Source organism: Peromyscus maniculatus, chromosome 23 (genome assembly GCF_049852395.1).
Source record: "Peromyscus maniculatus bairdii isolate BWxNUB_F1_BW_parent chromosome 23, HU_Pman_BW_mat_3.1, whole genome shotgun sequence".
Taxonomy (NCBI): Eukaryota; Metazoa; Chordata; class Mammalia; order Rodentia; family Cricetidae; genus Peromyscus; species Peromyscus maniculatus.
In genome coordinates, this window is record NC_134874.1 from 15563575 (window position 1) to 15591519 (window position 27945).

At 48.0% G+C, this 27945-nt stretch overlaps 1 protein-coding gene across 6 annotated transcripts; it reads left to right on the forward strand.

Annotated features, from left to right (window-relative positions):
- Nucleotides 1–1494: 1494 nt before the first annotated feature.
- Nucleotides 1495–27685, forward strand: Denr (density regulated re-initiation and release factor). 6 transcript variants are annotated; one of them, XM_076560449.1, is made up of 10 exons: nt 1495–1637; nt 2434–2548; nt 7194–7271; nt 8988–9102; nt 13909–13928; nt 15454–15538; nt 20687–20770; nt 24461–24577; nt 27096–27235; nt 27348–27685. In XM_076560449.1, the coding sequence occupies exons 4-10, from the start codon at nt 8997–8999 to the stop codon at nt 27390–27392; spliced, it is 597 nt and encodes a 198-aa protein (XP_076416564.1). In that variant the 5' UTR covers nt 1495–1637; nt 2434–2548; nt 7194–7271; nt 8988–8996; the 3' UTR covers nt 27393–27685. The 6 variants fall into 6 exon arrangements, with proteins under 6 accessions (XP_076416564.1, XP_076416565.1, XP_076416562.1 ...); XM_076560450.1 differs by lacking the exon at nt 7194–7271; XM_076560447.1 differs by lacking the exons at nt 1495–1637; nt 2434–2548 and adding an exon at nt 7667–7850.
- Nucleotides 27686–27945: the final 260 nt, after the last annotated feature.

Here is a 27945-nt window from a genome sequence, read left to right on the forward strand (position 1 = left end):
GTCCACCAAGCCAGCTCACTGGTCTCCATGTCTCACTTTGGACATGAATTCCGGGAATCTAATCCAGGTTTTCATGTTGGCCAGTTGGGCCACGCCCTCAGCCCTGAATCTTGATGTTGATTTTTAAAATGTGCTTTTCTTTTTTCTTTCTTCCTTTCTTTTAAACACTGGTCTTACTGTGTAGCCTTGGATGACCTCAAACTCACAGCAATTCTGTCTTAGCTGTCTGAGTGCTGGGACTACAGGCATATGCCACCAGGTCTGGCTAAAAGTGCGCTTTGTTTGTTTGTTTGTCTGTCTGTTTGTTTTGAGACAGGATTTCTCTATGTGGTCCTGGCTGTCCTGGAACTCACCCTGTAGACCAGGCTGGCCTCAAACTCAGAGATCCACCGGCCTCTGCAGGAATTAAAGGCATGCACCACCCCACCCATCTTAATTTTATTTTTAAAAACAGAGTCCTATGAGGTAGCCTTGCCTGGTCTACCTCCTTAGTGCTAGGGTTAAAGATATGCGTCATGAAATGCTGGAACGCTTTTTTTTTTTTTTTTAATTTTTAAGAATATTATTAGAGGGCAGGGGCTGTAACTTAGTGGAAGAGCACTTGCCTAGCATTCACAAAACTCTGGGTTCAATTCCCAGTATCCGAAGAACGCTGTGGGAGGCCACGCTGGAGGACTCTCTGGTGAAGAGTGTTTTGGACAGCTTAGTCCACGCAAAGTAAGTTGTGAACAGAAAAGGAAAGGGATGGTGGCTGTGAATGAAGTTGTCTCTGGAATGGCCCCTTTCTTTCTGAGCTCTGAAAGTGTCCTAGTGTTATTCACAAGTGGGACTTGGGCTGGGTATGCAGATGAAGGGGTTTCCCCCAAAATAAAAACTAGGAAGCGAAACCGAGGCACGGGCCGTGTGTGGTTAAAACCAGAAACCCTGAGACGGGACGCATCAATTCCGGTAGAGAACACGCAGAAGGTGAGACAGGCACCAATCATATGGGAAGAGTTGTCAGCCCGGGGGAGGCCAATTTAGAACACTAGTTGATAGGAGGATCCCTGCCAGAATAATTCCAATTTAGGGAAGAGTCACGAAAAGCAACCCAGGGTCTGATCCAGCCGCAGTCTCTCCGCGGAGGGGCTGACTTCTCCATCAGGCTGGTGGGTAGCTGGGACTCGCGGATGCAGCCCAGACGCTGGGGCAAGGCTGCCCACGGAGTCACCTGTGACTCAAGCCTCTCTGCGCCAGTCCAGTCCACGCCCCACCGCGCAGGGACCCCGGGAGCCGCCGGCTCGTCCCCGCCAATAGGTAACGAGCGCCCCCTACCGGCCGCCCGCCCCTACGCCACTCGGCTCCCCCGCGCTCCCCTCCACCCCGGCGCAGGGCGCATGTGCGGAGCCCTCCCTCTTCGCCCCGCCCACCCACCCACGGTCCCCGTCCCGTCCCCGCCCCCCGCCGGGCCTCTCGCGACATCCGCCTAGCGGCCGCGCCGGGATCTCGCGATAGAGGCCTATTGTCTCGCGCGAGCGTGCGCGCCTCCGGCCGGCGGGTCGGGCTGCGGTGTGGCCGGGGCCGGGCCAGTTGCATGTGTCGCTTCGGCTGGCGGCGGCGGCGGCAGCGGAGGCGGCGGGGGCCGTGCGCCGGGCTGGGTAACGAGCGCTCGCGCCCCGAGGCGGCTTCTGGGGGGAGCTGGCGGCGCGCGCGCGCGTGTGTGTGGCGGGGCGGGCCGCCGGGGCGCTGCCTCGGAGGAAAGGGGGCCGGGCCGAGCGTCGCCACGCCCGCGCACATGGGGGGGGGTCCTCCCGTGGCGGCCCCCGGGGTCGCCCCTTAGCGTCAGCCCCGCCCGAGGGCTGCCTGTCCCTGCCTGTCCTTTCCCGGGTCCTTCTGCGCCCACCCCCCATCCCCACCCCCCCACCCACGGTGTTGTCACCCCAGGCCGTGTGGCTCGTTCCACCCTCGTCCCTGGCTCGGTCTCCCTGCCTGGGCGTTTTGCTGTCGCCGCCGCACCTTGCATCCTGGTCGCCCCGAGGGACGCGTGTGCATCCCTCAGCCGTGTCAGCCCCCGACTTGCCCCGTCTCGGTTGAAGTCCACCCACCCCATCTGTGGTCCCCCCCCCCCAAACCCCCCACTGCTTCCTCTTTTTCTCCGGTGCCCCCCTTTGCCCTCGCCCCAACACTCAGCCTTCATGGCCCCATTGCTTCTGGCTTCCCTTGTGAATCCCTGGGGCCAGGTAGCCAAGCCTACCACGACGCACGGATCGTGATGTTGTGAATCCAGTGAAATGCGTGCCCTTCTTAGTAGAATCGAAACAGCTTTGGGGTGCAGGGGTTACCATCGTGAAAGCTAAGACTGCGCCCACATGCTGCTTGTCCGGGGTGGGTGGGGTGGAGGTGAGGGGGTGGTCGAGCTCCAGAGCGGTGAAGTTGTGCGACTTTTGCTTACAGGTTTGTGAGATGGCTGCTGACATTTCTGAATCCAGCGGGGCTGACTGTAAAGGCGACACGAGAAACAGTGCCAAGTTGGATTCGGACTACCCCCTTCGAGTCCTGTATTGTGGAGGCAAGTGTTGGAAGGGAAAAGAAATGCCTTTTGCTCACTGTTTTTATGCCTAATGTCACATTTGGTCTTGTTAACTCTGGCATCTGGCTTTGTGGTTTGGTGGATTCTTTCTGTTTTTTTTTTTTTTTTCCCCAAGACAGGGTTTCTCTGTGTAGCTTTGGAGCCTGTCCTGGATCTCGCTCTGTAGACCAGGCTGGCCTCGAACTCACAGAGATCCGCCTGCCTCTGCCTCCCGAGTGCTGGGATTAAAGGCATGCGCCACCACCGCCGCCCGATGTTTGGTTTTTTGTTTTTTAATTTTAATTCATTTGTGTGTGTGCGCTGTGTCCCGATCCGTGTGTGGATGTCGAGGGCCGCTTGTGGACCTTAGTTAGATCCTGGGGATTGAACTCAGGTCCTCAGGAGGTTTGGCATCATGTGCCCCATGAGCACCTTGAGCATCTTTGAATTATTATAGTACAGGGAGGGTGTTGTTTGAGGAGATGGGGTCGGGGTGATGTGTAGTAGAGCAGTCGTGGGAAAGTCTGGTTTGGATCATTAAGGTTTTTTGTGTGTAGATGTGGGTGTGTACGAATGTGGTGCCAGAGATTCAAAACTTGGGTGACTTCCTCAGTCACACTGCACCATGTTTTTTGGAAAGGGGTCTCTCACCGAATCTGACACTCTGATGAGCTAGACTGGCTGGCTGGCTAACAAGCACCAGGGACCCTCCCCCTCCCAGTGTTGGAACTGTGGTCCTGTGCCCATGCTGGCTTTTACATGGATGCCGAGGTTGCTGCTATCCTGAGGAGTCTTTAGGCTTATGTGGCAAGGACTTACTGAATAAGATGAAGGCATCTGCCCGGCTCCAGACTGTGTGCAAGACGGGGTCTCACTGTAGCCCTGGCTGTCCTGGAATTTTACTGTAGGCCAGGCTGGCTTTGAACTCAGATCAGAGATCTGCCTGCCTCTGCTTCTGAGCGCAGGGATTAGAGGCGAGTGACATCATGCCCAGCTCTGCCTGGACTTCTTAACAAAACAAAGTTGAAGTTTAATAAAAAACAGGTTTTGTTTTGTCGCCCCCCTCCCCCACACACCCTATCACCAAGGAAAGCCTAAGACGTTTATTTCCAGTCATCTTCCACTTGTTCTTTTTATTATTTAGTTATTTATTTTTGAGATAGTTTCACTTTGTAGCCTTGGCTAGCCTGGAACTTAGAGATCAACCTGCCTCTGCCCAGACTGCTAGGATTAAAGATGTGTGCCACCATGCCTAACTACTTTTTTGAAATGGGGTTGTATATGTGCCTGAGTGTATGTATGTGCACCACAGGTGTGCAGGATCCCATAGAGGTCAGAAGAGGGCATTGGATCCCTGGGAACTGGAGTTACAGGTAGTCCTGAGCCACCAGGTGGGTGCTGGGATTCAAACCTGGGTCTTCTGGAGGAGTAGTAAGCTGTCTTAACCACTAAGCTATCAGCCCCCAACCTTTGTTTATTTCTGTCTCTCTCTCTTTCTCTTTCTTTCTCTTTCTTTCTAAATAAGCTGGATTAACTTGTAGAGAAACTGTGTGGTAGCCATGGTTGAATCCTGGGTCCTGTGCATGGAGATTCTGGTCTGAGTTTTCACAAGATAGTCTGTAAGTTCCTGCTAGGGAGATTTTAATGGACACAGTCTCGTTCCAGAGGGTTAGGTAGCTGAAGGTCTTGGAGATGGTGTCAGAGGTGGCCTTGGAGAAGTTGCCCAGTGGCTCTGCAGTCCCTGCCTGAAGTACAGTGGTCATCAATACTGGCCATGGGTTCCAGCGTCCTGGACACAGAAGCCGGTGTCCCTGCAGTGGAGATGAGATACACCAGTGCAGAGCTCCAGCAGCCTGTCACTTTGTGTGCAGTCCTGTGCCCTCTGCACAGGCTGGTGGAAAGCTGGCCTCCTTGGATGGCAGCAGCTACTTCCTTGGAGCACTTAGGCTCCAGACTAGTGTGACTGCTGAGGTCCCCAGTGGCAGTAAATGCCTGACTCTGGTTCTGCGGGCCAGTGTGAGTGTGCCTCTACCTCAGCAGTCTTCAGAACCCGTCTCCTTAGGGGATGTCCCCAGGAGAAAGTCGATGTTCTGATTCCTTAAAGGAGAATGGTCACATCCTTGACCAGGTGGCTCAGCTTGGTGATAGGGGTCCCCTTCTTGACTTTGGTCTTCACTCCGTGAGTAAAAGTACTCCTTGTGGCCTCAGTCCTGGTCCCCATCATGACCCCAGAGACTGCTGCAGAGCTTCTGAAGTTACTATGGCCGCTCAAGCCTGGGCCCCAGAGCCTCTGGGCCCTCCCCTGTATCAGCATCAACTCCCCTTAGGTGTTTTCCCAGGGAAGATGTTGAGAGGCAAGGAAACAGTTGTACTGTAAATCCTAAGCCCGAGCTTTAAGGGAGGTGGGAGGTGCTTAGGGAAAGGCAGTACACAGCCATGTTTGCAGGCTTCCTGAGAGGGCCATCGGGAATCCACATGTAATCCCTGCACTCAACAAAGGTTAGTCAGGGGGATTTCAAAGTTCCAGGTCAGCCTGGGCTGCGTAGAACCTGTCTTAAAACTTGAAGTGAAAAAGGAAGAAATTACATAGGGTTAATTGTGTTTTGTTACGGTACTGGTCATGAGAGTCAGGGGCCAGAGTGTGCTTTCTGACTTCACTTCTTCTAGGTTTGTGGTCCTGGGCAAGTTACCTGGTTTCTGTGAGATTTGGAGATTTGTGTTTTAATGTGTGTAAGCTGAGAAAAAAGGTGACATATTAAGGCAGAGAAGCACATGTCTAATCCCAGTACTCAGGAGACAGATGCAAACTGGCCTGGTCTACATAGCAAGTACCTACATAATAAATAAAGATGAAGCAGGGCCTGGTGGCTCAGGCCTGTAGTTCCCACGCTGGGGAGGTGGAGAAAGGAAGGTTGTTGAAAGATTCAGGGCTACAGAAACCCTGTCTCCAACTGCTCCCCCCCCCCCAAAAAAAAGGAAAACCCCCAAACCAAAGTGCTAATCATGGCACATACCAAGGAGGCAGAGGCAAGAGGGTCACCAGGAATTCAAGGCCAGCCTGATTTACATAGTGAGTTCCAAGCCAGCACAGGCAAGTTTGAGGCCAGCCTGGTCTACCGAGTAAGTTCTAGGATAGCCAGGGCTACACAAAGAAACCCTGTCTTGAAATAACAACAACAACCAAAAAAAAGGTGTTCTGTTGTTTTTTGAGACCAGGTTTCCTATGTAACCCTGTTTGTGAAGGGACACAGGACCCCAATTACTGACAGGTATGCTGCTGGGGTGAGAGAAGGCTGCTCCCAAGGCTGCCTCCCATTGGCTGAACACCCAGCTAGAACCTAGGGACCAGGAAGCCGGAACAACAGCCTACACAGCACCCCCTTCTGGACAAAGCTGAGTAGGACAAAAGTGAGAATAAAAACTCGGGACGTTGGCATTTCAGGCACAAAGGACTGGGCAAGTACTCACTCCCATGTCATCGTGTCCACATCTAAAAGCCATTGATTGCCACATGCACAATTATTTTATGTACCTTTAAATTTTGCCGAGTAAACTGACTACTGCTAACAATCCATGGCCATTTGACATTCTGTTTTAGTGGGTATATGCATGTTCTTATGTGTGCATATGTGTGTGTGAGTAGGTAAGGGGCGACATTGAGTGCCATCCTAAGGAATTGTCCACTTCCTTTGACACAAGGTCTCTTCGTTGGCCTGGGCCTCACCAACTATTGTAGGCTGGATGTCCAGTGAGTCTCAGGGATCTCCCTGTCTCCAGTTCCCCAGCACAGGGATTATACACATGGAGTACTACATCTGGCTTTAAATATTTGTTTGTTTATTGTGTTTTTATATGAATTATATGAATAGGAGTGCCATGGAAGACATGTGGGGGGGGGGTCAGAGGACAACTTTGTGGAAGTGGTTTTTTCCTTTCCACAAACTTTATGTGTGTTCTAAGAATTTTAAACTCTCAGGTTGCTAGGCCTGTGTGGCAGGACCCCTCTGTCCACCAAGCCAGCTCACTGGTCTCCATGTCTCACTTTGGACATGAATTCCGGGAATCTAATCCAGGTTTTCATGTTGGCCAGTTGGGCCACGCCCTCAGCCCTGAATCTTGATGTTGATTTTTAAAATGTGCTTTTCTTTTTTCTTTCTTCCTTTCTTTTAAACACTGGTCTTACTGTGTAGCCTTGGATGACCTCAAACTCACAGCAATTCTGTCTTAGCTGTCTGAGTGCTGGGACTACAGGCATATGCCACCAGGTCTGGCTAAAAGTGCGCTTTGTTTGTTTGTTTGTCTGTCTGTTTGTTTTGAGACAGGATTTCTCTATGTGGTCCTGGCTGTCCTGGAACTCACCCTGTAGACCAGGCTGGCCTCAAACTCAGAGATCCACCGGCCTCTGCAGGAATTAAAGGCATGCACCACCCCACCCATCTTAATTTTATTTTTAAAAACAGAGTCCTATGAGGTAGCCTTGCCTGGTCTACCTCCTTAGTGCTAGGGTTAAAGATATGCGTCATGAAATGCTGGAACGCTTTTTTTTTTTTTTTTAATTTTTAAGAATATTATTAGAGGGCAGGGGCTGTAACTTAGTGGAAGAGCACTTGCCTAGCATTCACAAAACTCTGGGTTCAATTCCCAGTATCCGAAGAACGCTGTGGGAGGCCACGCTGGAGGACTCTCTGGTGAAGAGTGTTTTGGACAGCTTAGTCCACGCAAAGTAAGTTGTGAACAGAAAAGGAAAGGGATGGTGGCTGTGAATGAAGTTGTCTCTGGAATGGCCCCTTTCTTTCTGAGCTCTGAAAGTGTCCTAGTGTTATTCACAAGTGGGACTTGGGCTGGGTATGCAGATGAAGGGGTTTCCCCCAAAATAAAAACTAGGAAGCGAAACCGAGGCACGGGCCGTGTGTGGTTAAAACCAGAAACCCTGAGACGGGACGCATCAATTCCGGTAGAGAACACGCAGAAGGTGAGACAGGCACCAATCATATGGGAAGAGTTGTCAGCCCGGGGGAGGCCAATTTAGAACACTAGTTGATAGGAGGATCCCTGCCAGAATAATTCCAATTTAGGGAAGAGTCACGAAAAGCAACCCAGGGTCTGATCCAGCCGCAGTCTCTCCGCGGAGGGGCTGACTTCTCCATCAGGCTGGTGGGTAGCTGGGACTCGCGGATGCAGCCCAGACGCTGGGGCAAGGCTGCCCACGGAGTCACCTGTGACTCAAGCCTCTCTGCGCCAGTCCAGTCCACGCCCCACCGCGCAGGGACCCCGGGAGCCGCCGGCTCGTCCCCGCCAATAGGTAACGAGCGCCCCCTACCGGCCGCCCGCCCCTACGCCACTCGGCTCCCCCGCGCTCCCCTCCACCCCGGCGCAGGGCGCATGTGCGGAGCCCTCCCTCTTCGCCCCGCCCACCCACCCACGGTCCCCGTCCCGTCCCCGCCCCCCGCCGGGCCTCTCGCGACATCCGCCTAGCGGCCGCGCCGGGATCTCGCGATAGAGGCCTATTGTCTCGCGCGAGCGTGCGCGCCTCCGGCCGGCGGGTCGGGCTGCGGTGTGGCCGGGGCCGGGCCAGTTGCATGTGTCGCTTCGGCTGGCGGCGGCGGCGGCAGCGGAGGCGGCGGGGGCCGTGCGCCGGGCTGGGTAACGAGCGCTCGCGCCCCGAGGCGGCTTCTGGGGGGAGCTGGCGGCGCGCGCGCGCGTGTGTGTGGCGGGGCGGGCCGCCGGGGCGCTGCCTCGGAGGAAAGGGGGCCGGGCCGAGCGTCGCCACGCCCGCGCACATGGGGGGGGGTCCTCCCGTGGCGGCCCCCGGGGTCGCCCCTTAGCGTCAGCCCCGCCCGAGGGCTGCCTGTCCCTGCCTGTCCTTTCCCGGGTCCTTCTGCGCCCACCCCCCATCCCCACCCCCCCACCCACGGTGTTGTCACCCCAGGCCGTGTGGCTCGTTCCACCCTCGTCCCTGGCTCGGTCTCCCTGCCTGGGCGTTTTGCTGTCGCCGCCGCACCTTGCATCCTGGTCGCCCCGAGGGACGCGTGTGCATCCCTCAGCCGTGTCAGCCCCCGACTTGCCCCGTCTCGGTTGAAGTCCACCCACCCCATCTGTGGTCCCCCCCCCCCAAACCCCCCACTGCTTCCTCTTTTTCTCCGGTGCCCCCCTTTGCCCTCGCCCCAACACTCAGCCTTCATGGCCCCATTGCTTCTGGCTTCCCTTGTGAATCCCTGGGGCCAGGTAGCCAAGCCTACCACGACGCACGGATCGTGATGTTGTGAATCCAGTGAAATGCGTGCCCTTCTTAGTAGAATCGAAACAGCTTTGGGGTGCAGGGGTTACCATCGTGAAAGCTAAGACTGCGCCCACATGCTGCTTGTCCGGGGTGGGTGGGGTGGAGGTGAGGGGGTGGTCGAGCTCCAGAGCGGTGAAGTTGTGCGACTTTTGCTTACAGGTTTGTGAGATGGCTGCTGACATTTCTGAATCCAGCGGGGCTGACTGTAAAGGCGACACGAGAAACAGTGCCAAGTTGGATTCGGACTACCCCCTTCGAGTCCTGTATTGTGGAGGCAAGTGTTGGAAGGGAAAAGAAATGCCTTTTGCTCACTGTTTTTATGCCTAATGTCACATTTGGTCTTGTTAACTCTGGCATCTGGCTTTGTGGTTTGGTGGATTCTTTCTGTTTTTTTTTTTTTTTTCCCCAAGACAGGGTTTCTCTGTGTAGCTTTGGAGCCTGTCCTGGATCTCGCTCTGTAGACCAGGCTGGCCTCGAACTCACAGAGATCCGCCTGCCTCTGCCTCCCGAGTGCTGGGATTAAAGGCATGCGCCACCACCGCCGCCCGATGTTTGGTTTTTTGTTTTTTAATTTTAATTCATTTGTGTGTGTGCGCTGTGTCCCGATCCGTGTGTGGATGTCGAGGGCCGCTTGTGGACCTTAGTTAGATCCTGGGGATTGAACTCAGGTCCTCAGGAGGTTTGGCATCATGTGCCCCATGAGCACCTTGAGCATCTTTGAATTATTATAGTACAGGGAGGGTGTTGTTTGAGGAGATGGGGTCGGGGTGATGTGTAGTAGAGCAGTCGTGGGAAAGTCTGGTTTGGATCATTAAGGTTTTTTGTGTGTAGATGTGGGTGTGTACGAATGTGGTGCCAGAGATTCAAAACTTGGGTGACTTCCTCAGTCACACTGCACCATGTTTTTTGGAAAGGGGTCTCTCACCGAATCTGACACTCTGATGAGCTAGACTGGCTGGCTGGCTAACAAGCACCAGGGACCCTCCCCCTCCCAGTGTTGGAACTGTGGTCCTGTGCCCATGCTGGCTTTTACATGGATGCCGAGGTTGCTGCTATCCTGAGGAGTCTTTAGGCTTATGTGGCAAGGACTTACTGAATAAGATGAAGGCATCTGCCCGGCTCCAGACTGTGTGCAAGACGGGGTCTCACTGTAGCCCTGGCTGTCCTGGAATTTTACTGTAGGCCAGGCTGGCTTTGAACTCAGATCAGAGATCTGCCTGCCTCTGCTTCTGAGCGCAGGGATTAGAGGCGAGTGACATCATGCCCAGCTCTGCCTGGACTTCTTAACAAAACAAAGTTGAAGTTTAATAAAAAACAGGTTTTGTTTTGTCGCCCCCCTCCCCCACACACCCTATCACCAAGGAAAGCCTAAGACGTTTATTTCCAGTCATCTTCCACTTGTTCTTTTTATTATTTAGTTATTTATTTTTGAGATAGTTTCACTTTGTAGCCTTGGCTAGCCTGGAACTTAGAGATCAACCTGCCTCTGCCCAGACTGCTAGGATTAAAGATGTGTGCCACCATGCCTAACTACTTTTTTGAAATGGGGTTGTATATGTGCCTGAGTGTATGTATGTGCACCACAGGTGTGCAGGATCCCATAGAGGTCAGAAGAGGGCATTGGATCCCTGGGAACTGGAGTTACAGGTAGTCCTGAGCCACCAGGTGGGTGCTGGGATTCAAACCTGGGTCTTCTGGAGGAGTAGTAAGCTGTCTTAACCACTAAGCTATCAGCCCCCAACCTTTGTTTATTTCTGTCTCTCTCTCTTTCTCTTTCTTTCTCTTTCTTTCTAAATAAGCTGGATTAACTTGTAGAGAAACTGTGTGGTAGCCATGGTTGAATCCTGGGTCCTGTGCATGGAGATTCTGGTCTGAGTTTTCACAAGATAGTCTGTAAGTTCCTGCTAGGGAGATTTTAATGGACACAGTCTCGTTCCAGAGGGTTAGGTAGCTGAAGGTCTTGGAGATGGTGTCAGAGGTGGCCTTGGAGAAGTTGCCCAGTGGCTCTGCAGTCCCTGCCTGAAGTACAGTGGTCATCAATACTGGCCATGGGTTCCAGCGTCCTGGACACAGAAGCCGGTGTCCCTGCAGTGGAGATGAGATACACCAGTGCAGAGCTCCAGCAGCCTGTCACTTTGTGTGCAGTCCTGTGCCCTCTGCACAGGCTGGTGGAAAGCTGGCCTCCTTGGATGGCAGCAGCTACTTCCTTGGAGCACTTAGGCTCCAGACTAGTGTGACTGCTGAGGTCCCCAGTGGCAGTAAATGCCTGACTCTGGTTCTGCGGGCCAGTGTGAGTGTGCCTCTACCTCAGCAGTCTTCAGAACCCGTCTCCTTAGGGGATGTCCCCAGGAGAAAGTCGATGTTCTGATTCCTTAAAGGAGAATGGTCACATCCTTGACCAGGTGGCTCAGCTTGGTGATAGGGGTCCCCTTCTTGACTTTGGTCTTCACTCCGTGAGTAAAAGTACTCCTTGTGGCCTCAGTCCTGGTCCCCATCATGACCCCAGAGACTGCTGCAGAGCTTCTGAAGTTACTATGGCCGCTCAAGCCTGGGCCCCAGAGCCTCTGGGCCCTCCCCTGTATCAGCATCAACTCCCCTTAGGTGTTTTCCCAGGGAAGATGTTGAGAGGCAAGGAAACAGTTGTACTGTAAATCCTAAGCCCGAGCTTTAAGGGAGGTGGGAGGTGCTTAGGGAAAGGCAGTACACAGCCATGTTTGCAGGCTTCCTGAGAGGGCCATCGGGAATCCACATGTAATCCCTGCACTCAACAAAGGTTAGTCAGGGGGATTTCAAAGTTCCAGGTCAGCCTGGGCTGCGTAGAACCTGTCTTAAAACTTGAAGTGAAAAAGGAAGAAATTACATAGGGTTAATTGTGTTTTGTTACGGTACTGGTCATGAGAGTCAGGGGCCAGAGTGTGCTTTCTGACTTCACTTCTTCTAGGTTTGTGGTCCTGGGCAAGTTACCTGGTTTCTGTGAGATTTGGAGATTTGTGTTTTAATGTGTGTAAGCTGAGAAAAAAGGTGACATATTAAGGCAGAGAAGCACATGTCTAATCCCAGTACTCAGGAGACAGATGCAAACTGGCCTGGTCTACATAGCAAGTACCTACATAATAAATAAAGATGAAGCAGGGCCTGGTGGCTCAGGCCTGTAGTTCCCACGCTGGGGAGGTGGAGAAAGGAAGGTTGTTGAAAGATTCAGGGCTACAGAAACCCTGTCTCCAACTGCTCCCCCCCCCCCAAAAAAAAGGAAAACCCCCAAACCAAAGTGCTAATCATGGCACATACCAAGGAGGCAGAGGCAAGAGGGTCACCAGGAATTCAAGGCCAGCCTGATTTACATAGTGAGTTCCAAGCCAGCACAGGCAAGTTTGAGGCCAGCCTGGTCTACCGAGTAAGTTCTAGGATAGCCAGGGCTACACAAAGAAACCCTGTCTTGAAATAACAACAACAACCAAAAAAAAGGTGTTCTGTTGTTTTTTGAGACCAGGTTTCCTATGTAACCCTGTTTGGCCAAGAAATCACAGTATACACTAGGCTGGTCTCTGCTTCCCAACTACTGGGGTTAAAGGTATAACTATCACTCCCTGCTAGGTCTTAAAAAAAAAAAAAAAAAACAGCCGGGGCGTTGGTGGCGCACGCCTTTAATCCCAGCACTCGGGAGGCAGAGGCAGGCGGATCTCTGTGAGTTCGAGGCCAGCCTGGTCTCCAAAGCGAGTTCCAGGAAAGGCGCAAAGCTACACAGAGAAACCCTGTCTCGAAAAAACAAACAAACAAACAAACAAAAAAAAACAAAACAGGATTGCCTGTATCCTGGGCTGACTTTGACTTGCTATGAGAGGAGGATGACCTTGAATTTCTGATGATCCTACTCTTCCTACTGAGTGCTGGTTTCAGCTGTGTACCACAGTCCCCAGTTTATGGGGGTCCTAGAGATTGAGCCCAGGGTTTCATGAGTGAGAGAAGCAATAAGTTGATCTATAATCCTGGACACCCCCCCCCCAATGTATGTCACTTGTAAAGTGGCTTTTGAAAGACTGACACTATTCAATCTGTGCCAGTGGTGAACAGTTACTAATCTTTGGTTTAATTGAATTATTGTGTGTGAGAGAGCAGAGTTCAGATCAGAGGACAGCTTTGAGAGTTAATTCTCCCTCTCTTGAGGATTCCAGTACTTGAACCCAGGGGATCAGGCTTAGACTGACTACAAGTGTCTTTACCTGCGAGATCAATCTGTTGTAGTCCTTAACGTTTTTGAGAAAAGTTAACTTTCTTCAGTTGCTGTCCTACTTTTGTACTGACATTACAGATACTAAAGGAAGGGGTGCTTCTAACCCCCAGGGAGTTTAAGATCCACGTGTATAAGAAACACTTGGAGCAGTGGGCTCAGTTGTAAAGGATCTTGCTACCAGGCCTGATGATGACCTGAGTTCAGTCCTTGGAAACCACATGGTAGAGAATCGCTTAGGGAGTAGAAACATTGAGTTCATAGTACTAATACAACTATAAATTAGGAGTTGAGGAAGGGGAGGGGTCTGTGAAGTAAGGAAGTTGACAAGGAAATGGGTCGTTGTAAGACTTAGGTGATAGGTCTTCTATGATGGTTTTCTGTGAAGCAACATTTTTTGTTGAGTGCTTGTGTGAGTCAAAGATAAGGCTGGACTCTAAATGCACCTTTTGGTAGCCTCTGCCTTACACACCTGGTTTACTAAGCCTTTTACCTAGAAATCTCTGCACAGTAGTATTTGAAAAGTGAGTGGTACAGAAAAGTCTGAAGGCAGACGAGGTGGTGCGCGCTTGTAATCTCTGCACCCAAGAGGCCAGGGCAGCAAGATCGTGAAGTTTGAAGCCAGTGTGTGCTTCCTGGCTGATACTCAGTGTTCTTGGGGTCTTAAGAAAGGGAAAACTCTCGAGTAGAATATTCGATTGAAAAGTAGAAGTGATGACACATAGGTGTCTTTAAAAAGGAGAAAGAAATGAAAAACAGAAGGGAAAAATTGAAGTACAGGTAGAAAGTATGAGGCTCCTGTGTTGTCATGGTTTTAACATTTCACATCTTTTTTTCTCTCCATTTCTCTAGTCTGTTCATTACCAACAGAGGTAAGTCCTACTTGTTAGGTTTTTTTTGTTCTCTTTTTTTCTGCATGTGAGATCACTCTTGATTTTAGAGTTAATCTAGGAGTTCTTCTATTTTTCATTTCCTATCAGTTGATAATGTTTCAATCTTTTGTAGAGAACTTTGAATCAGAGTACTTACAGTTTTTTAAGTGAGAGAGAGAGAGAGAGTGTGTGTGTGTGTGTGTGTGTGTATAAGTGTAAGTGAAAGTGACATGTTCCACAGTGCACTTGTAGAGGTCAGAGGACAACTTACAGGAGTCAGTTCTCTGCTATCATGTGGGTTCCTGGAATCAAATTCAAGTTCTCCGGCTTGGTGGCAAGCAGATGGACTCAGTGAGCCATCTCGTTGGCCCTGAATCAGAATACTTTTTAATCTTAGAAATTAGACATTTGTTGTACATGCACTTTATTACCTTACTGGCCTTTTTTTAAAAGTAGGGTTTTAGACAGGTGTGATTGTGCATGCCTTTAGTCCCAGCATTCAGCGGGTAGAGGTAGGCAGGTCTCAGTTCAAGGATGCCAGGCTACACAGAGAAACCCTGTTCAGATAACCAAAAATGAGTCAGGCAGTGGTTACGCATGCCTTTAATCCCAGAAGTCCAGAGGCAGAGGCTGACGTATCTCTGGTGAGTTCAAGGCCAGCCTGTCTACAAATTGAGTTCCAAGACAGCAAAGAGTACACAGAGAAACCCTGTCTCAAAAGAAAAAAAAGAATGAATGAATGTAGGGTCTTGCTATGTTGCCCAGATTAGCCTTGAACTCAGCTGTGCTCAAACAAGCCTTCCTTAATCCTCCTGAGTATCTGTGATTATAGATGTCTTTTTTCTTAAAAATACTTAAGTATTTTTATTTATGTGTGTGTGTGCATCATATGTATGTATGTACTGTGTGCATACAGTGCCCTCTGGTCAAAGAAGGCATTGGATCCATTGGAACTGGAGTTGGAGGTGGTTGTGAGCCAGCATGTGGATGCTGGGACCTGAATTAGGGCCTTCTGCAAGAGCAGTAAGCGCTCTTAACCGATGAGCATCTCTGCAGCCCCGTGTGTACATCTTTTTGTACTTGGTAGCTGTGTGTTTTAGATTTGTATGGAATTCATGAGTAATCGGATGGTGGAAGCAAAGGTAACCTGAAAGCCAAGACTTAACATGCCTGAGCAGAGGAAGAATGACGAGTAGAAATTGTGTTTAAGACTTTCCTCAGTCAAGCTTTGTGGACAAGTCAGGAAAATAATGAAGGCCCTTTGTGACCAAAGCAGGGAACATCTTAAAGGATGTTTCCTACTTGAATTACAGATTTCCTATGGATGATCAGGTGAGGCTGAGCATGGAGACCTGTAATTCCAGTACCCTGATTTAGATTTAGACTTCCCTGGCTACATAGTGAGATAGTGAGTGCATGTGTGTAGTTTATCATTCTTTGTGTATCGAGTATATGGGGATGTTTTAATTATATTGGTTGAAATGCATGTTTTCTCACTCAATTTGTTCTTTTCCTTCCCTTCCAGTACTGTGAATATATGCCTGATGTTGCTAAATGTAGACAATGGCTAGAGAAGAATTTTCCAAATGAGTTTGCAAAACTGACTGTAGGTATGGACTTTTTCCTTTTTTGAACATAGGTTTTTATTTTATTGAAACTGTACTAACGAAACAAATGCATGTGTGGCATTTTAAACAGGGAAGGTTAGCCGGACCTAGTGAAAGGCCTACCGCCCGCTTCTGTGGCCGACTGAGGCTGGACAGCGATGTCCAGGCCAGCCTGGGCAGCTTAGGAGACCCTGTCTCTTAAAGAGAGTTGTGGATGTAGCTCAGGGGTAGGATGCTTACTTAGCATGTGCAGGGTCCTAGTCCTAACAGAAAAAGATAGGAAAGTCCTTTTCAGGATGTTGTACAATTTCACCAGTTTTGATTAACTTTAAAATTACTTAAATTCAGAGAGAAGATAGATCTTTGGGTCAACTGACATAAAAGTGAATGATTTAGGGGCAAATGTACATTCACAGTTTTCTTGTGAACAACTTGGCTGAGAATGGCGATTGTGGGTGGAGGGTGCTAAGAACTGGGTAGAGAGTGAGGCTGTTTGGAACAGTGTTGGATGTGAGGTGTGAGGACCAGCGGCGTGTGGGGCTAAGGTTTAAGCATCTCAGTGGAATTGATGGTTGCTGTCACAGACAGGAACGGATCTCGCAGCTCTTATTGATGGCATCTCTTACAAGGTCAGTAAAAGGCAGCAGGAACAAGGAAAAGTAGGCTTCAGACGGACTTATTTCACTGCAGTGCATCCCATGGTGCCCTCTCTCAGCTGCTCAGTTTTCGTATTTATATACACGAGGCAGACACTCTTGTCCTTGCTTAAGGCCTTTGGAGATAATAGCTGCTTACCTAGTCACTCTTTGTGGAAGAGAACACTTAAAGGCTGCTCTTGTAATTAGCTCCTGCATTTTGGCCCTGAGCATGACCTGCCTAGACATGCTTATGACTTGGAGAGGGACGTAGAAGCGTCTCATCCAGGACCAGATGTTAACAAGGATCAGTGTGTGAAGACTCTAAACTGACAATGAGATAAGTAGGATTGACTGGTTCTGTGAGTGCCCTCTTGTCTGCAGAGTAAATAAAGACAGTTTTACACAGAGTGCTTTCCTCCAAGGAGCAGGAGAATGCCCCCAGTGTGAGGGAGGAGGATGGCTCACAGCAGGCCGGGCCCTGACCCCTCCACCAGCTGTCACATTAATGACAAGTTGTATTTTGCTTTTGTTTCTGTCTTAAAGATACATGTTCTATTTTGTTTAGTTTTTGAGACAATCACACCCTTTAACTCTGGCTGGCCAGAACTTGATAAATGTAAAAAAAAATAAAAAATAAAAAAAAAAAGATTAAAGTTTCTTTTTTCCCTTTTATTATTATTTTTTAGATTTTATTTTTATTTTGTGTGTGTGGGTGTTTTGCCCGCATATATGTCTGTGCACCACATGTGTGTCTGATGGAGGCAGAAAGAGGGTGTAAGATCCCCTGTAGCTGGATCTTTGTGAGCTGTCAAGTGGATACTGGGAATCGAACCTAAGTCCTCTGCAGGAATAACAAGTGCCCTTGCCTGCTAAGCCATCTCTCCAGCCCCATAAGAAATTTTCTTGACCTACGTGTTTTACTTCCTTTTCACGTGGGTCAAAAAGAGTCATCATTTGTGAGTTGGGCATAGTGACGCATCCTATAATCCTACTATCTGGATGGCTGAGGCAGAGGTTTGTGGGGTGTTTGTTTTGTGTTTTGATTTTTTGAGATAAGGTTTCATTATGTAGCTCTGGCTGTCCTGGAACTCAGAAATCTGCCTGCCTCTGAGTGCTGGGATTAAAGGCATGCACTACAGCACCTGACTTCTCTTTCTGTTTTTGTTTTTAGCTATTACTATTTTTAAAGTAGGTGTGTGTATACTTGTGTGCAGGTGTCTAAGGAAGCTGGAGGTGTCACATCTCCTTGGAGCTGGAATTAACAGTTAGAAGCCACCTGATGTGGATGTTGGGAACCAAACTCAGTTACTTTGCAAGGGCAGCAAGTGCTCTTAACCTCTGAGCCATCTCTCTCTAGCCCCTGTTTTGTTTTGAGATGGGGTTTCCTATGTAGCCCAAGCTGGCCTGATCCTCCTGCCAAAATGCTGTTTTAAAAAACAAAATCCTCGGCAGTCGGTAGTGGCTCATGCCTTTAATCCCAGCACTCAGGAGGCAGAGGCAGGTGGATCTCTTTGAGTTCCAGGACAGCTAGGGCTGTTACACAGAGAAACCCTGTCCTGGGGGGCAGGGTGGATCCTCAACCAGGCGAAGTGGTGCTCACCTTTAATTCCAGCACTCAGAGGCAGATGGTCTCTGTGAGTTTGAGACCAAAATAAATAAATAAATAAATAAATAAATAAATAAATAAATAAATAAATAAATTCTGGGCATTTTGTTCTCTATTAACCATCTCTATAGTAGATATCTAAAATAATAAACTTACAAAGAGAAAAGGCTAATTTGGCCTATGGTTCTGTTTAAAGATCTTAGTCCAGTCAGGCAGTGATAGCTTATGTTTTTAATCCTGGCACTCGGGAGGCAGAGGCAGATGGATCTCTGTGAGTTTGAAGCCAGCCTGGTCCAGGACAGCCAGGATGACACAAAGAAATCTGTCTCAAAAAACCAAAAGATCTCAGTCCATCACTGTGGTCCTCTTGGTCTGGGCCTGTACTAAGGCAGTAGGAGTTACTTCATGACTGGGAAGTGAAGAAGGAAAGAACTGGGTCCCACTGTCTCCAAGGTGAAGTCCCCAGTGACTGTCTCCTTCTAGACCATAGCATTCTTCACTTGAAACCTCCTACTATGCCCCACCCCTTAAAACAGGGACACCTTCTTGGGGGACTAAGTTCCTGAGCCTTTGGAGGATACATAGCCAGACTGCAGCACTTACTGTAATACTTTGAGAGTTCAGTTTCATTAGAGTGTAGTATAGTCATTTGCTTTGTAGATGCTATATTCAGCTAGTGTGGGATGCTTTATTTACTTAGGTTGCTCAGAGGTAAACTTTAAAAAACGCTCTGTGTGTCCGTGTCCGTGTCCGTGTCCGTGTCCGTGTCCGTGTCCGTGTCCGTGTCCGTGTCCGTGTGTCTGTCTGTCTGTCTGTCTGTCTGTCGGTGTGTGTTTGTGTGTCTGTGGGAGCTGTGCTCTCCATGCCACAAACTCAGGTTGTTAAGGTTTAAAGCAAGTGCCTTAGCCACTGAGCCTTCTCTGCAGCCCTGTTTTGTGTTGAGACAGATCTCATGTAGCCCGGGCTGGCCTCAAACTTGCTCTGCAACTGAGGATGACCTTGAACTCCCACCCCCCTCTTTTTTTTTTTAACAGTTGAAGAAAGGGGTCATTAGAGGGGTGAGGAAACACACAGATGCAGTAGACACACAGGGAAAAAAAAAGACCTCAGCAAAGCGGGGAAGGGGGAGGACGGAGGTGGGGGGGTGGGGGTGGGGGGGATGGAGAGAGAGACAGAGACACACTTTTTTGTGTTTTAAAGCCTCTAAAGAATTTTCCTCCCCTAATTTAGCTTGAAGAAAGCTAGGATGGTTGGTCAGCTCAGAACTGTTGTGTGGCATATCTTGAGCAGGCTTTGAACTTGTTGAGCTAGTCTATTAGCAGGGGGCCTGCTGGTGGGAGACCAAGGCCTACAGAGGCCGCTTACAGAGCCTTTTAAGCTGCTGGGCTTTTGTCTCAAGTCTGGAGGGTAAGGAGGAAGCTGGCCATTTTAGGAATTTGCCACCTTTATTACCCAGCAGTGGCCTCTTTGCTGTCTGTCTGCCTAACTTGTAATTCCCTCCTCTCAGAGGTCACCCTGACTGCTCTTAGGGGACTCAAGGAGGACGATGGGGGCGGCAGTCACAGTGCCTCAGAAGAGAGTCTGTCTAAGGGGCCACAAAACTTAACCACTGGCAGAGATCTAGAGCATAAGACAGCCGTTTGGTGATGGTGTGTATCTTTGGAGCTTGTCATACTAGTCGGGTAGCATCTGTTAGTGCACTGTAATTCCTACTGAGAGTGTAGTGGGAAAAATAGCTGGGGCAGTTTTATTCTTATTAGAGGAAGAGAAAAGATAAAACCATCTAAGGAATCCTTGGCAGGCTGTGTCATGGGTATTGATTGATGAGACTGATGATTTCTCTGCCACCATTGTCTACTGTATGTATACTTTGGAGAAGGCCATTTACCAGGTTTAAGAGTTCAAGGAGCCGGGCAGTGGTGGCGCACGCCTTTAATCCCAGCACTCGGGAGGCAGAGACAAGCAGATCTCTGTGAGTTCGAGGCCAGCCTGGTTTACAGAGCGAGATCCAGGAGAGGCACCAAAACTACACAGAGAAACCCTGTCTCGAAAAATCAAAAAAAAAAAAAAAAAAAAAAAAAAGAGTTCAAGGAGTAAGCTGGGCATGATGGCGCACACCTTTATGCTAGCTGTCCAGAGGCAGAAGCAAGTGGATCCCTGAGTTCGAGGCCAGCCTGGTCTACATTGTGACTTGCAGGACAGTCAGGGCTACACAGAGAAACCCTGCCTCCAAAGACCAAAACAAACAAGCCAGTTTAAGCTTATAAGTTGGCCTTTGAGTTTCTTTTATTGTAACCTCATGGGGAACATTAAGACACAGGTTATCACAGGAAGGAATTTTGGCATCATGGTTAACATAAGTTTTGTTTAAGAAGACAAAGCATAATTTTGTAGCTAGCTGGACCGTGTACCAGAAACAATAGAATACTGTAGCAGGCCTATTGGCAGTGTCTTTCCAGTAAGAAATACCACTGTCAATGGTCCTCAAAAGAAATCTGAGACAAACCCCCCCAAAATGATGCAGTCTAGGAGTTTTGATCAGGTCTTTTCTCTGTCAGTTGAATAATTAAAAGATAGGAAAAATCTGATAGCAGCAGAGAAATCTCAGGCACTGCAGACAGTCAGCGGTTGAAGAATGGTGTTTATTGGGGGTGAGGAAACACATCAGTAGACACAGAATAAAAGACCCTCTGCAGAGCGGTAGGGGACTCAGAAAGTGGAAATCCTGGCCTTGCATTCCTGATGCCTTTACCTTAGTGCTGGAATGAAAGTGGGAACAGAACCCAGGGCTTTATGAACTCAAGCAACACTTTTTAGCCTGAGCTGCATCCTCATCAGGTGATTTCTTTTTTAATATTAGTATTAAAATGATGTTCATGCTCTTGTATTTTTTTTTTTCCTATCCAGAAAATTCACCGAAACCAGAAGCTGGAATTAGTGAAGGTCAAGGAACAGTAGGGGAAGAGGAGGAGAAGAAAAAACAAAAGAGAGGTAAGAGCTGATTTGATTTTAACCCGTTTGATTTATACAAACATCCCTCCTGCAGAGGATGGGGGAGTGGTGAGGACTCCAAGGTGAAGAGTGCTGCCTGTTCACGTGAGCTGGGCATGCTGGCTCAGGCTTGTGATCTTAGCATTTGAGAGATTCAGGCCAGAGAACTGTGGGTATTCGAGGCCAGCTGGAGCTTCGTAATGAGACTCTTGTCTCAAAAAGCAAAAACCGGGCTGGAGAGATGGCTCAGAGGTTAAGAGCACTGACTGCTCTTCCAGAGGTTCTGAGTTCAATTCCCAGCAACCACATGGTGGCTCACAACCTTGTACAGTGAGATCTGGTGCCCTCTTCTGGCCTGCAGGCATACATGCAGACAGAACACTTTGTACATAATAAATACATTTAAAAAACAAAACAAACAAAACAAAAACCAGCTGATCACCTTTAATCTCAGCATTTGGGAGGCAGCGGCAGGCAGATCTCTTGAATTGCAGGACAGCCAGAGTACGTAGACAAACCCTGTCTGAAAAGGAATAACAAAACAAAACATTCAAAATAAAAGCGTGTTTTTGTGCATTTAAAATGCAGCCAGCCTGCTGAAGTTTCTTTCTGTTGAAGTGGAATGAGCTGTTAGTACACTTAGCTCTCTCCTCTCTAAAACAAGTTTTTTTTATTTTTATTTTTTTTTTAATTAATTTATTTATTTATGTGCATTGGTGTTTTGCCTGTGTTTGTGTGAGGGTGTCAGATCCTCTGGAACTAGAGTTACAGACAGTTGTGGGCTGCCATGTGGATGCTGGGAATTGAACTCAGGACCTCTGGAAGAGTAGCCAATGCTCTTAACCTCTGAGCCACCTCTTCATCCCCTGTTGTTTTGTTTTTTGAGACAGGGTTTCTCAGTGTAGCAGCTCTGGTTGTCCTGGAACTTCCCTTGTAGACCAGGCTGGCCTTGAATTCACAGAAATCCACCTGCCTCTGCCTCCCAAGTGCTGGGATTACAGGCGTATGTCACAACCCCCTACCTAAAACAGATTCTTTATGCTATGACACCTAGTCCCTATCCATCTCTTCCTCATTGTTTTGTGAGTAAAATTAGCTTATTTATTTTTACTTTATACATATAGGTGTTTTGCCTGTATGTATACTGTGTGCACACATTGTCCATGGAAGATAGACAGTAGGGGTCAGATCTCTGAAACTGGAGTTACAGGAGGCTATTCGCAGTCATGTGGGTGCTGGGAACAAAACTAAGGTCATCTTTAAAAACAGTGAGTGTGCTTAACTGCTGAGCCATTTTTCCAGCCGCAGCTTATACATATTTTAAAGATTTTTGCCATACACACACCCTATTTTTCCCCAGTGCTGGACATTGAACCCAAGGCCTTACCCATGCTACTTAAGAGAAAGGTCTCTGCTAAGAGTCTGTTGCTAGCCGGGCAGTGGTGGCGCACGCCTTTAATCCCAGCACTCGGGAGGCAGAGCCAGGTGGATCTCTGTGAGTTCGAGACCAGCCTGGGCTACCAAGTGAGTTCCAGGAAAGGTGCAAGGCTACACAGAGAAACCCTGTCCCGAAAAACCAAAAAAAAAAAAAAAAAAAAAAAAAGAGTCTGTTGCTGTCTTTTCCTTACTTTTCTTACCCATTCTTAGCCAGATGCCTTTACTAAAGTGGACTCACCTCCCACCCCTACATTTATTACTCACTGCTCACTCCAGCCTGCTTAACCTGACTTGAACTTCACTGAAACTGTTGTAGTAAAAGTCACCAGTGTCTTGGTATTTGCTAAGTAGAAAGAACATATGAAAGCCCGGTGTGGTGTGGTGGTGCCCACCTTTAGTCCCACACTCGGGAGGCAGAGGCAGGTGGATCTCTGCGTTTGAGGCCGTCTGGTCTACAGAGTGAGTTCCAGGACAGCCAGGGCTACACAAGAAACCCTGTCTTAAAAGACAAAAAAAGCACCTGAACCTTTCTGAAGTGTGGATTTCCCTGGTTTGTCTATTTGAATAGATCTCTTTTCTTCCTGTGCCCTTCAGAGTAACTTCCCATGCCCTGTCCTAGGTCCTCTTCCCTTCTCATTCTGTTCATTCACCTAGGATGTTTCTATTGTATCTCTAACTTCTGCTACACTATGTACCTGTAATACCTGGCCCATGTCAGGCTGGAAATGTGCATGGTCCCCACAGATACCACAAATGAAGACTCCCTAAGCTAAATTGACTGAGTCCTGAATCGATCTTTTATTTCCCCCATTTTGGCAGATGTAGCTCAATTATCCTGTCTCCTGATCTGGAAACCTGAGAACTGTGTTAGGCCCTGCTCCCATTAACAGTCCTAGAATCTGACCTTTCTCTTCCTCCTGCTCTTTACAGCTGATAGCTGTTACCGATGCCATATTTGGTTTATAGTTTGATTAGTTTTTGCTGGAGTGAATGCAGGAACTGCATTTGCTGCTTTTTCTACAATTCACACTAGAGCTGACCTGATCTTCATAACCATGAGTCCGTTCTTTCATTCTTTCTGTCTTGAGTGGCTTCTCTTTGTCCAGTGTAGTCATCGCTGAGTGTAGCTCGAGTTCTTACTGACTTCTGACCTCCTGTACTCTTATCCATAAGCATGCTTCAGTAAGACAAGCATGCTTCCCAGATTCAGTTTCTCGTGGACTGAATGTCTGTCTGTCTGTACCTTCCCAGCCATTTGACCTGAATACTCCTCAGGTCTTTAACACTCACTTCCATAGGAAACATTTTCTGTCCTTTTCTTTTTATTTTCATATATATATTTATTGTGCCAGGCAGTGGTGGCCCACACTTATTCCTAGCACTCAGGAAGAAGAGACAGGTAGAGCTTTGAGTTTTATGACAGCCAGGCCACACAGAGAAACCCCGTCTTGAAAAAAACAAAAACAAAAAATATTCATTGCGTGTGGAAAGTGGTATACACTTTGAGGAGGTCAGAGGACAGTTTGCTGGAGCCAGTTCTTTCCTTGCATCTGTGGGTTCTGGAGATTGAACTCTGGGTTGTTAGGCTTGGCACCAAGCACTTTTATTTGATGACACATCCATGGGCCCCTAAGACTTGGTCTTACTAAGTAGACCAGAATGGACTTGTGTAGCTTCCTGATAAAATGATTACCTAATTTATTCTAGTATAATAAAAACTCCAGAGTCAGAAGTTGAGATAAAGACTTGAAGAATCTTAGGAAAGCGGAGTGATTAGCCGACCCTCTCCCCATATTCTCTGGAACCTCCAGCCCCAGAAATTCCACCCCGAAAGTCCTCCAAGAACTATGTCTAATCCGGGTCAGCCAATTGCTGACTCTCTCCTAGATTCAAGGTTGCTTTATTGGCACTGTGGAACAGCTGTAGTGACAGTTCTCCTGTGACAGACTTGAACTTGGTATCTTCCCTCACTTTACTGAGGGTTGGCACTATAGGCCTGCCCCACTCATTCTAATAGATCGTGAGTTCCTGGAGGATGGGAACTGTGTCCTTCCTGCTTATCTTTGCATCCTCAGTCCTTAGTGCCGTGCTGGGCACATAGTAAGTACTAATTGATAAATGTTTATTGAGTAAGTGGCCTGTTTGATTTTGTAAATTAGAAAAGGAGCTTGAACACAAAGTTAAAGACTCAGTATTGTATGTTTTACAATTGTGAAAAAGGAAGCAATTGATGTGAACTCTTTCTTAATGAAGGTGGAAGAGGTCAGATAAAACAGAAGAAGAAGACCGTACCACAGAAGGTCACAATAGCCAAAATTCCCAGAGCAAAGAAGAAATATGTGACGAGAGTGTGTGGCCTTGCAACTTTTGGTGAGTTGAGGTTTTAGTTTGTTTCTTTGTTTACAGCCTGGAATATATCTGCTTAGATGTATAAACTGGAGTCTTATCTGTATCATGAATATCATAGTTCTGCTGTTTGCTCGTTTTTGTGACGTTGGGGAAGCTGCATCACTGCTTCCATAGATCTGTTTATGCCAAGAATATACTAGAAGAGGTTTTGCCTTTCTGTTTGTTGTTGTTGTTGTTGTTTTTGAGACAGGGTTTCTCTGTGTAGTTTTGGTACCTGTCCTGGATCTTGCTCTGTAGACCAGGCTGGCCTCGAACTCACAGAGATCTGCCTGGCTCTGCCTCCCGAGTGCTGGGATTAAAGGCGTGTGCCACCACTGCCCGGCTTTCTTTGTGTTTTTATTTGTTTTATTTTATTACATGTATAGGTGTTTCACCTGCATGTATGTATGTCTGTATACCATGTGCCCACGAGGGTGCCGGAGCCCAAGGACTGGAGTTAGAGATGGTTGTGAGCCACCATGTGAGTGCTGGGAATGGGACCCAGAGAAACTGTAAGAGCAGCCAGGTATTCTTCTGACCCCTGTTCTGGACTTTTTTGGAGGGGGCGGGCCGCACACGCGTGGCAACAAGATCTTGCTTTGTAGCCCAGGTTATCCTGGAGCTTGCTGTGAAGTTCAGGCAGGCCACCCACCTTATTTCCTAGGTGTTGAGATTACAGGCATGTGCATGTTCAGCACAAGACTTTCTTTTTCCTTTCTGTTGTTGTTTTCCTTAAAGGCAGGGTTTCCAGGTGTGATTTAATTCCAGCACTCCACCTTTAATTCCAGCACTCAGGGGGCAGAAGCAGGCATATGCCAGTCTGGTCTACATAGGTAGTTCTAGGTCAGCCAGGGTTATATAATGAACCCTTGTCTCAAGGGAAAAAAAAGACTAGGTGGGGCTTCTGTATCTCAGGCTGGCTCTGCTAGTAATGAAGGGTAAGGATGACCTTGAGCTTCTGATCCTCCTGCTTCCACCTCCCAAGTACTGGTTTATAGGAGTGTACCACCTGCCCAGTTTAAGTGGTCCCCTGCTGGAGATTAAAAGGGCCTCCCAGATGCTAGGCAAGGACTTTTCCTATTCAGCTAATTCTCAGCCCCAGGTTTTATATTTCTAACTATAGTTTCAGAATTAACATTTAAAATCTTTCATAGAAGACACTAGCACACCTTCACCCCTGCCCCCAATCTGGTGATTTTGCTTGGTTTTATTTGCTTGCTTTTTGTTTTTGAAAGCTATGTTGCTATGTTGCCTTGGCTGGGCTCAAACTACTGCTTAGCCTCCTAAGTACCTGGGGTTGCAGGTGTGTACCACTGCCCAGCTCTTAAGGGATTGCTGCTTGAATGTATTTGCACAGGATCAGGAGTGCTAGGTAAGACTTGACTGCTGGAGAGAGGCAGTCCTTTTTGAGAGAGGTTTGAAAAATAGCCTATCTCTGGGAATGACTGTAGAGATGAGAATGAGGGGAGGTAGGTAGTGGCACGGAGTTCTGTTCAGAGCCCTTCAGTTGCTGGAGGATGTGTAAAAATGTAAACTAAGGTCTCTGTGTGTGACAATACAAAATGTACAGATTGAAAAATACATCACTAAACTGCATTTTAAATATTAAGGTTATCTTGTTGAGGTTTCACATTCCTATAATCCTGCCACTTGGGAAATGTCTTAGTTAGGGTTTCTATTGCAGTGAAGAGACACCATGACCACAGCAACTCTTATAAAAGGAAAACATTTCATTGGGGCTGCCTTGCAGTTTCAGAGGTTTAGTCCGTGATCATCATGGTGAGAAGCATGGCAGTGTTCAGGCAGACGTGATGCTGAAGAGGTAGCTGAGAGTTCTACATCTTGATCCACAGGCTGCAGGAGACTTTGTGTGTCACACTGGGCGTGGCTTGAGCATATAAGTCCTCAAAGCCCCCTTCCACAGTGACACACTTCCTCCAACAAGGCCACACCTCCTAATAGTGCCACTCCCTATGGGCCAAGCATTTAAACACATGATCTAAGAGAGCCATTCCCATTCAAACCACCACAGAAACTAAGGCAAAAGTTCAAGGTCAGCGGGGCTCTGTAAACATAAGGCAAAAGTTCAAGGTCAGCGGGGCTCTGTAAACAAAACAGACTTAGGCATAGAGGTTTGGTTCTCTGTTGTCGGTTTTCTATTATCAAGAGCTAAAGCGTGTATGAACGTGATGCTTGGAATTAATGTGTTCCTGGATTCATTCTGTTTCTTTCTTTTTTTTCTAGACAGGGTTGGTCTCAGTGTCTCTGTCTCTGTCGGTCCGTCTCTCTCTCTCTCTCTCTCTCTCTCTCTCTCTCTCTCTCTCTCTCTCTCTTGTCTCGCCATTTTTGTCTTACTGTGTTATAGAGTACTGTGGAGGATGCTGTTTTATGTACTAAGACTACATGACCTTGAAAATGTATGTTAAAATTGAAATATCTTTGTTGTACAATTCCAATTATAGTCTTGCCCTTTCTTTTCCTAAAAAACGAACCAAAACAGAAATTGATCTCAAAGAAGCACAAAGATTTTTTGCTCAAAAATTCTCCTGTGGTGCCTCAGTAACAGGAGAGGATGAGATCATCATTCAGGGAGACTTCACGGATGACATAATCGATGTCATTCAGGAAAAGTGGCCAGAGGTGAGTGCACCGGATGCATGCTCCCGTAGAAACAAGTTTTTAAAGCAAGTCACTTCATTTCTTTATTAATTTTTGCCTCAGTTCCTGACCTTCTTTTACCTGTGTCTTTCAGGTGGATGATGACAGCATTGAAGACCTTGGAGAAGTGAAGAAGTGATTTTGGAGTCCTGTGTTTCTGAGCTGACCCGAGAGTTGACGGGGCCAACAGAGGAGAGGCCTTTCAGAAATATATACATATGTATATATGTGTGTATATATATATCCTACAGTAAAGCTGTGGACTCCTCATCCTTGGCGTTCTCACTGTTCTGTACAAGGCTGCTTGGTTTGTTTGTTTGTTTGTTTTTTTAATTGCCAAAGTCTGATAAACAGAGAGAGAGAGAGAGAGAGACTGTCATGCTCATGCATGAATCTGAATTTAGTCAAATAAAACATTTTGGTCATTTGGTACTGATTTTTTTTTTTTTTAATTTTTATTTTAGAAAAAAACTGTAGTGGCGCCCCTCCCCCCCCAAACTTGGTGCTGTCAATGGGACCCAGGGCCATGTGCTGGGCGTACATTGCCACTGAGCTGGACTCTTGGCACCAAAACCTTCTTCTTTTGGGAAGTGTTTCTGATGGTTATCTTACTGGGAGAAAGCTGAGCGACTTTTCAAAAGAATTTGTATTTCCTTTTCTTAGTAGAAGTGTGTCCTTGGTTGGTAAGAATC